Source organism: Pteropus alecto, unplaced genomic scaffold (assembly GCF_000325575.1).
Source record: "Pteropus alecto unplaced genomic scaffold, ASM32557v1 scaffold25, whole genome shotgun sequence".
Taxonomy (NCBI): domain Eukaryota; kingdom Metazoa; phylum Chordata; class Mammalia; order Chiroptera; family Pteropodidae; genus Pteropus; species Pteropus alecto.
Window position 1 is genome coordinate 31,078,519 of NW_006441955.1, and position 9,884 is coordinate 31,088,402.

General features: G+C 37.0%; 1 protein-coding gene across 1 annotated transcript in view; it reads left to right on the forward strand.

Annotated features, from left to right (window-relative positions):
- CLCA1 (chloride channel accessory 1) overlaps positions 1–9,350 on the forward strand; it is a 28,876-nt gene extending 19,526 nt beyond the window's left edge. Inside the window, exons 9-14 of the mRNA XM_006919377.2 lie at positions 1,280–1,386; positions 2,801–3,016; positions 3,884–4,145; positions 5,441–5,605; positions 7,710–7,949; positions 8,930–9,350. Of these exons, the coding sequence (XP_006919439.1) occupies positions 1,280–1,386; positions 2,801–3,016; positions 3,884–4,145; positions 5,441–5,605; positions 7,710–7,949; positions 8,930–9,318 (1,379 nt within the window). The 3' untranslated portion in view covers positions 9,319–9,350. The remainder of the gene's footprint in view (positions 1–1,279; positions 1,387–2,800; positions 3,017–3,883; positions 4,146–5,440; positions 5,606–7,709; positions 7,950–8,929) is intronic.
- The last annotated feature ends 534 nt before the right edge of the window (positions 9,351–9,884 follow it).

The window sequence follows — 9,884 nt, forward strand, 5'->3', positions numbered from 1 at the left end:
TCTCTGTAGAACATTAACATATCCTGCTTCTAACTCTCATACACTGTTATTAAAATAGATCGTAGGACATAAAATAGGATATATGGTTGAAAGAGATCCCATATGTCCCTAGCTTCTTTAGCAGAATAGGTGGGCACAATTTATTTTATGTATATTTTTCACTTAGGGCCAGTATTATGGATATCGATTATTATGCTGTTATCTTTTGAGGCAGCTAACATGACATGACTCTTTGTTCCTGATACCAGCTGTCCTAGGCTTGGTTTCCTAGAAACAGAGCTTGAGACAGGGACTTGGGTGCATGTGATTTATAAAGTGAGAGCTCTCAGGATAAAGAGAGGGAAGGACGAAGGATAGAGCAGAAGAAAGAAGTAGGCACAGATGCTGATTAGACTTAGAGTCAAGCTGAAGCCTGACCCCACAGGGAGTTCTGGATGTGGAACTGCATCACAAATTTGGCCCAATCTTGAGGCAAGAGGGAAGGCAAGAGGGAAGGATGGCTGTGGACTGTCAGGGCAGGGCAGAGGTGCGAGGTCATGTTATATCTCTAGTTTGGATGGCCCCTTTTGGAAACTACTAAAAGAGGCAGCTAAATGCCATTAGCAACTAACAGCAGCTGGAGAGAGACGCACTCACATAAGGGGATCTAGGTAGAGTACCAAGAGCATTACCAAAATAATTTTCTTTGAATTTCGATGGCATTAAATAGTTTAAAAGTACTTTCACATCAACTATCTCAGTTACACCTGTTCCAAATAGTCCAGGACTGCAAGGCCTGGTTTATAATCTCATTTTTACTATATATTATGCTTTTCTGTAACTGTCTCTTGTCAGCTGTTATTTCTTGCTGTTGTCACATGTACATCTTTTCTGATTTAGGAGAAAATTCAAAAGTCAAGCTTGTTAAAATTATGCCTAAAATAAAAATAAATCAATAGGGTTAGAGTAAAGCTTAATGAATTTCCTCATATAAAAGTACATGATCTTTAAAACATGAAGCTTATGATATGAGTTTTGGCCTATCAGAGATTCGTGGCTGCTTTGCAGATAGTTGAAGTAGTGGTAAGACTGAGATGTTGCTGAAGCTATTATTTAGTAGGATTAAAAAACTAGTATCAACTTCTGAGTTAATTAAACACTTATTTGATATTGATCTATTAATACTCTAATAACACAATAAAGTATTTATTTTGTGTATTCTGCTACCTTAACAATAGCTGAAATGTTACAAATACTTGCTTTCTAGAAAATAACTTCTGATAATGTAATTGCATCTTAGGAGGTTTACAGACATATGCTTCAGATGAGGCTCAGAACAATGGCCTTATGGATGCTTTTGGGGCCCTTTCGTCAGGAAATGGAGCTGTCTTCCAGCGCTCCATCCAGGTCAGAGTTCTTCCTCTTTGGTTTTTCATGTTTATAAATAATTGTAGCCAAGATGGAGAGTTTAATGGTTAAAAGTTTTTAAGTTCTACATTCTCCTAGTACTGAATTAAAATTAAAATAGAAGTTTCAACCTGATATTAGACATTATTCCTGAAATGCAACACTACTTGTTTAAACAAGGCAATAAATGTTTACTTGTTTGGAAACAATACTAAGTGACTTCCTTGTAAAAACCAGAAACATAAAATATAATAGGTCCAAGAATTCTTTTTTTAACATCTGTTGACAAGCACCCATAGCAATATAATTGGCTCAGAATTTTCGTCAGAGTAGATCAGCTCAATACAAATGTTCTGGGACAAGTGTTCAGGGATTACTTGCTCTGTTTTTCCATTATCTCAAATCTCTGATATAGGCCAAGATTTTCATATAATGAATGGAAAGTTCTTTGTACTGTGAAAAGCCTATGGTCTCAGTCCATAGGCTGTTTGCCATTAACTCTGTCATCATGAGTAAAGAACTTCACCCCTCTGGGCCTCAGTTTCTCAGTCAGATATGAAACAGCAAATTTCCATAGGCCCTTCTGGTTCTAAAACTTCAAGAAAATCAAATTTTCTTTACAAAGTTTTGGTACTGTTAAAAAAAGAGAGAGGGAGGGTGTATTTTAAAATGCTTTTCTCTAATAGTTGCAAAAATTACACAGATTTTTAAACTAGACAGAGTAACAATCAGCACTCATACCTGTGTGAATTGTAACTTTTATTGTGAAAGTTTGGATAAAAGTAAAAGAATATATGATGTCAACATCAAATAATGATAGATTTCAAAGTAACAGGCTTTCTGGTCTATTGATATAGTATTTATTCAGCCAAAGAAGAAAGCAATTATACTCATTTGGGCTATCCTAGCTCAGATTTAGAAAATTAAACTCAAGAGCCCAGTTTGGAAATGGGAGAAATGTATCTTAGAAAAGTAATTAAATTGATAAAAGGACAAGTTCACAGGCAATTTCTGCCCATTATTTTTGTATTTAAGAAACCTAACAGCAAGAGAGATAGAGAAATGAGTGTGATTCATTTACCCACCTGCTATAAGAATCTAAGAGCCCTTTACTTTCTCCATATCCAAGCTCATAATCTACCTGTAGAAGGAACTAGGAAGTCTGGCTCTATGACCAGGCCACCCTGTATTCTAATAGATATCAGTTTGAGGACAGTAGGAGTCAATATTGTGGAAGCTAAAGTCGAAAAGGTAATTTAGAATTAGATCATAATAGGTCCTAAATACGAAACCAAGGACTCAAGTATCATCGAAGGCTTTTTAATGGGGAAACTGAGAGATAGGGGCATAATAGAAGAGACTAAGTGATGGGGACTGCAGTCTCCAGAAAGTAAAGAATTGTTTTCCTTAACAGCTTGAGAGTAGAGGATTAACCCTCCAGAACAATGAGTGGATGAATGGCACAGTGATTGTGGACAGCACTGTGGGAAACGACACTTTGTTTCTCATCACCTGGACAGCACAGCCTCCCCAAATCCTTCTCCTGGACCCCAGTGGAAAGAGACAAGATAGCTTTACAGTGGACACAAACACCAAAATGGCCTACCTCCAAATCCCAGGCACTGCCAAGGTATGGAGTTAGCTTTCTTCCTTCTCACAATTTGACAAGATAAAATAAAATTTTTATAGAGTAATCGTAACTTTTTAAATGTGGGTGATGCTAAGGAGAATCAGTTGAATGAAAGAGAGAATAAGGAAAAATCTCCATCCAATGGAAATCATTAATATGATAGCAAATTAAGAGAAAGGAAATTGGTGATATTTTCTCCAGGTACTAAAAGTAGAACCTTCAAATTACATAGCAGTCAAGATGCAACATGATCCTTGAAGCTTCGGGATAATGAAAACTATTTCCTCTACCTCAGGAACCCATCAATTTTACCCTGCTCTTGAGAAACCAAGGCAATGATTAGGACACAGCTTTCAGATTTCATTTTCGCTAACTAGGATATTCTTAACAATAAAAACCATGTAGTTGGTTCAAATGTACTGAAGTTTCCTTTGGCTAAAAGTATCATTAATCAGGTTGGCTCCATAGTGTAGTGGTTAGCACATCTGCTTTACACACAGAAGGTCCTGGGTTTGCGCCCCAGGTGGAGCCATGGACCATGCCTCAGGTGTGCCAGGACCCTCAGGTGCACCAGGCCCCCCAAGTGTTCTGGGGGGCCTGGAGCCCAGGTGTACGCTGCGAGCATGTGGGAGAAGACACCTCGACTTCAGAGATCCAGTTCTTAAGGGGAAATGGGAACATCCATAGGTCAAGGGTGGAAGTTGGGAGGGGGGAATTAAAGATGGGGGGTGAGAGGGAAGTATCAATAAACATCTTAGATATGCTTGTAACATGTTCGTATCATCTGGCTTCTCCTATAGGTGGCACTGAAGTCAGGTATATGTCACCTAGTTACTAATTAAAAATGTCTCCATTTGTTTTGGTCAGGTTGGCATTTGGAATTACAGTCTGCAAGCAAGCTCACAAACCCTGACTTTGACTGTCACCTCCCGTGCATCAAGTACTACCTTGCCTCCAGTTACAGTGACCTCTAAAATGACCAAAGACACAGTGAAATTCCCTAGCCCTATGGTTGTTTATGCAAAGATTCACCAAGGAGCCTTGCCGATTCTCAGGGCCAGTGTCACAGCTCTGATAGAATCAGTGAATGGAAAAACATTTACCTTGGAATTATTGGACAATGGAGCAGGTAACCACCCAAGAAAACAAAGATATATTTTCCAAGAAGCAACCAGGAAACAGCAGGAGGGCATGGTCTGGTGAGGACACTTAGAAGTAGGGAGTCCAGACCTCCATTGGAGGTCTGATTAAAAGAGCTCTCCGCCTCTCCACAATTCCTATATTTCAAAGTGTTAGAAAACATAAAGAAGGGCCTACCTTTAGCTTCTGCAAAGCCCAAACACATTAGTGGCTCAGGCTCAATAGGTTCATAGACTCTAGAGAGTTGTCAGAGGATATTCCACATTCCCCATAAAGAAAAGAAAAGGAAAATTAATAGCTATTAGTGTTAGGTATTTTGTGTGAAGATTATATACATTTCATTTTTATCTTCACCACACACTTGAGATATTATCTCTACAGTACAAATGAAGAAACTGAGGCTTTCACATTTAGAAAGCAGCACGGATGGAGTCAAGTACAGTTACATGTTACTCCCGTATCTAAGCAGACTGTATATTATCTTATCCCCAGAGTGAAAAGCCTGTCTATTATTTTTGTATTCAAGAAATCTAACAGGGAAAAAGAGAAAAATAATTTTACATTTCATTTTAGGAGGAACTTGACTACTTACTATGATACAAGTAAATTTTTTTAGTAATTTTTTCTCCTAGTTTCATTGAGATATAATTGGCATACAGCACTGTATAAGTTTAAGGCATATAGCATAATGATTTGACTTACATATATTGTGAGCAAATTATTTTTTAAAATAAATCAATTATAACAAATTGTTATGAAAATAGAAAATCTTTTATCCTGTGGGTTCCAAATTATTTTTTATTTTTCAGTTATGAATGACATTCAATATTATTTGATGCAAGTAATCTTATTAGAACAAATTCTAGAAATAAACATTTCCTACCTAAATCTACCCCAAGAAGTCATGAGTTTTTGAAAAGTAATCATATAACATTTTCTTCTCCCCAGTAACATACAGCAATTCTATTCAGTTCAACAAATACTTATTGAGTAGTTTACTTGTGCTATGTTGCATGTAACAGAGATATATGACGTGATCTGTGATTTCAAAAAGAAAGGCAACACTCAGATATCTTCCCAATGTACACATATAAAACTATACACACATATACGCGTAAAAGAAGAAGAAGGCCTCGTCCTTAACATAGTCAAATCCTAAAGTCTCTTGGAGATAATGCCAGATTCTCTTTGCTTTGAAAATTATTAACCCATATATGAGTTAGAAATATACAAGTCCCCAATTACTTTTAGGATATCCATTAATTCCTTCATTTTCTTCTCAAGGTGCTGATGCCACGAAGGATGACGGTATCTATTCAAGGTATTTTACAGCTTATGATACAAATGGTAGATACAGTGTAAAAGTGTGGGCTCTGGGAGGAGTGGCCAGACAGAAGAAAATACCCCAGCAGAATGGAGCCATGTACATACCTGGCTGGATTGAGAATGGTAAGTCAACTGTAATAGCACACCTGACTTGAATAAAAGACTTGGGATCAAGAGAAAACCCTTAAGCCTCTGTGGAGAATGGTGCAGGAGTAAATCAAGGTTTCTCAACTTTGACACTATTGACCTTTTGAGCCACATATTACTTGTTGTGGGGGCTGTCCCGTGCATTATAGGATGTTTAGCAATATTCCTGGCCTCCATAGATATCAAAAGCGGCCCTTGCAGTCATGATAATTAAAATGTCTCCAGACATCATCCATTGTCCTCTAGGAGGCAAAATAGCCCCTGGTTGAAGAAAATTAGATTGAATGTAACTTTTGACTGCCTCGGTTCAAATTCCAGCCCTCTATCAAATAAATTATTTTAGGTAATCTCTTTGTGTTTCACTTTCTCAGTTGTGAGATAGAGATAATAATGGTTATTACCATGTGGGATGGTTATGAGCAGTAAACAAGGAAATATACCTAATAAATTGTTGCTGATAAACATCAAGTGTTCAATAAATGTTTATTATTTTTAGTAAATAATAAACATTTTTCAATGAAGGTCTTTCAATTGATATAGGCATTTCCTGGAATCAAAAAATAATTTAGGGCTTCTTATCTACATCAACGTCACCATAAGGCCACCACCTCTTTTTCCTCCTCTCCCTGCTCAGACCAGTAGATGAATCTAATACCAGCCAGAACACTGATCCCACATGCAAGCAGGTGGGAAAATTATGCTCCAAGAAACAAACAGTCCTACATCACTCTTGTTATGAACACTTGTCCCAGACTAGAGCTGAAATTGGTACAAAGACTAAGTCCTGATGGGTTCCAGGACTTGTTTTCCATCAATCTCCACTATGTCCTGGGTAAGTCTTTTCTTAGTACTGATGTGTAGTAAGAACTGCTCCTCCAAGAAGCCTTCCACTGTACTCTTAGGTATATGCTCAGTAAAGGGAGAATTCTGAGACATTCGGTGTCTCTTCATGCATAGGTGTTCATAGAAAAAAAAAAATGCTTTAAAAGACACCATTCCTTGCAAAGCTCTTTTAAATATTTCAGTTTATTTTATTCCCATTTGCCTGCTTTTTTGAGTCAGGGGAAGAAGCCAGGACAGGACTGGTTTACTGGCTATATGTAGTCTATGCTCAATGTTTTACACTGAGTACACCTCATTTTCCTAATTATCCAATTTTATAGATCTCTGGGGAAACAGAGACTAGAAAAGTTATTGGTCCACATAACTAATGGTGGTAGCACCTGGCTTGGCACTGGAAAGCCATGTTCTTCCATCCATATCTTGATGAGCCTTCATACCAAGAGAGACAATCTTTATTGATGAATCTAATACTAACCCTGAAACTGCTAATTTACCCACTTTATCTTTGCCCACGACCAGATTAATGGATACGAAGATCAATCTGTCTTTATAGGTGAAAATTTTAAGAGCTAAAGAAGTAAAGTTTATGAGGAAATAAATTTGCTACAAGAACTAGGTTTCCATGCATTCATTAAGAAAATGAGAAGTTTTTTCAAAAGCATAAAATTTTAGAACCCCTAATGTGAAACATTCATGAGAAACTAAAATTAAATAAGAAAGATAAAACACAAACATGGAGAAAGAGAAAAAGTGCACCGAATAAATAATCAAGGCATCGAGGTGATACTTAAAGGTACAGATAATTAATTAGCAAATAAATAGAAAAGATCATGAAACCCACAGTATTATTTAGGGGAGAGAGATTTCTTGATGCAGTGTGAGGAGTTCTAAAACAGAGGTATTTAAACTGAACTTGTGGAAAGGTAAGGCCGGGATAGGCTAAAAGATGGCAAAATAAACAATTCCAGGACAAATGTCATGAAAATAAATTATGAAAGTTATTCTACTAAATATTTAGGAAATGTCTGTGAGATAAAGAACCATGATTCTTTCTTTGCCTTTTTCCATCTGATGCAAATTGATTTGGAATCTTTACACCTAGTAGTTAAAACTAATTTTGTGTGTAGGAGGAAAGAAGGGGAAAGGAAGAGTAGAAGAGGGTAATCCAATAATAAAACAGGAAGTATACTCATTTAGTGGTGCTGCTTACCATATACTGAGGAATGTTTTAATGCAGGTGAAATAAAATGGAATCCACCAAGACCTGAAATTAATAAGGATGATCTTCAAGGCAAGCAAGTGTGTTTCAGCAGAACGTCCTCAGGAGGTTCATTTGTGGCCTCCAATGTCCCAAACGCTCCCATACCTGATCTCTTTCCACCTTGTCAAATCACCGACCTGAAGGCAAAAATACAAGGGGACAAACTTATTAATCTAACGTGGACAGCTCCTGGGGATGATTATGATCATGGAAGAGGTGAGCTAAATGTGGTGTGGACCCTGCAAAGGAGTTTAGCAGCTAAGCAGAGGTGCAGAAGGGGGTGAGGCAGGCTGGTGTTTTGTGCTGCATGTGGAGGGCAGAGGCAGGAGGGATCTTGAATGCCCTCTGAAAAGTAGGTAGTTCGGGGGAGGGTGAAATGGGTTAAGGGAGCAAATATGATAACAGATGGAAACTAGACTTTTGGTGGTGAGCACTCAATAGAGCATACAGATATGAAATTATTATGTTACACACTTGAAACTTATATAATGTTATTAACCGATATTACCTCAATAAGAAAATTAATTTTAAAAAAAGATTTTAAAATGAAAGGTTTAGAATCTAAAAAACTTGCCTACTTTAGGTGTAAGAAGTTTCAACCAAGGAAAGGCAATCCTCAGTTTTTTCCTGAAATCTTGCCAAGGTGTCCTTTAATAAACCCCATTTTTAGTAATGACTCCTGGAGAGGACTGGAAATAGAGCTTAGATATCTATGGAGCAGAGCTATCCTTTGGAAGAAACCTCTCAAGGTATGATCTGTGAACTGCAGCATGGGCATCACATGAAGGCTTGTTAGAGACTGTAGAACTTCAGGCCCCACCCCAGCACTACTGAACCAGAATCTACATTTTAAAAACTCTGGGTGATTTGTGTGCACAATAAAGTGTGAGAAGCACTGGTACTGCAAACTCCTCTATAAATAATAAAATAATAAGTAATAATTATCTCCTCTCTTAGCCAGCTGCTATGCCCAGAAATACTGATCAAGCCTGATCCAGTTTTACATTTACCATTCTGTTGAGATACATGAATGAAAATGTAAAAAGATACTAACACTTGTAAAATTGGACTACCAGTTACATTTATTCATTGGAACTTTATGGGATGGTGATATACAGTTTCTAATACTTCTTTAAGTTAAAACTTCTTTAAGACTTGAGAATTATAAGTCATGTCTTTTTTGTTTTTTTCTTCAGCTTACAAGTATATCATTGGAATAAGCACAAATATCCTTGATCTCAGAGACAAGTTCAATGAATCATTTCAAGTGAACACTACTGATCTCATTCCAAAAGAGGCCAACTCTGAGGAAGTCTTTGTGTTTAAACCAGAAAGCATCACTTTTGAAAATGGCACGGATCTCTTCATTGCTATTCAGGCTGTTGATAAAGTCAACTTGAAGTCAGAAATCTCCAACATTGCACAAGTATCTTTGTTTATTCCCCCACAGACTCCTCCAGAGACACCTAGTCCTTCTCTTCCTTGTCCTGATATTAATATCAACAGCACCATTCCTGGCATTCACATTTTTAAAATTATGTGGAAGTGGATAGGAGAATTGCATCTTTCAGTAGCCTTGGGCTGAGTTTTCATAAGATAAATAAATCATCCATCATTCTTTTGATTATGAAATTTTCTAAAATGTGTTTTAGACTACCTATAGGGGGCAAGTTAATGAAAAAAAAAAAAAACAAAGCAACTGGCTACATATGTATAAAAACTACCCATTCAAATCCAAAAGTTTAATCTTCTCTTAGTGATTTATTAATGATTTTGAATACTAGAAAGAAGAGATGCTTATATCAATAAATAGAAGTACGTTTTCATTCATTTTAAGGAGCTTTGCCAGTTAAAAAGAACTTGTAATTGCATATAAGACACCAGAAATGCCCAACCAGGTCAAATTATTTAAATATAAAAGGCCTGGCCTGTCATAGAGAAGATTTGGACCAATATCACCAGTGGTATATATTATTTTCTCTAGATTCAGGCAAAGATAATGCAAGTAAGAAAGATTATATTGTAGAAAGAAATAACAGCTTGATGAAGGCTTCATAGGTATAGAATTTTATGCTATGTACATGAAAGTATAAGCCAGTGATGATTAAAGTCACAGTGGTGGGACATGAGGTGGGATAGGTGGTTCGTGTA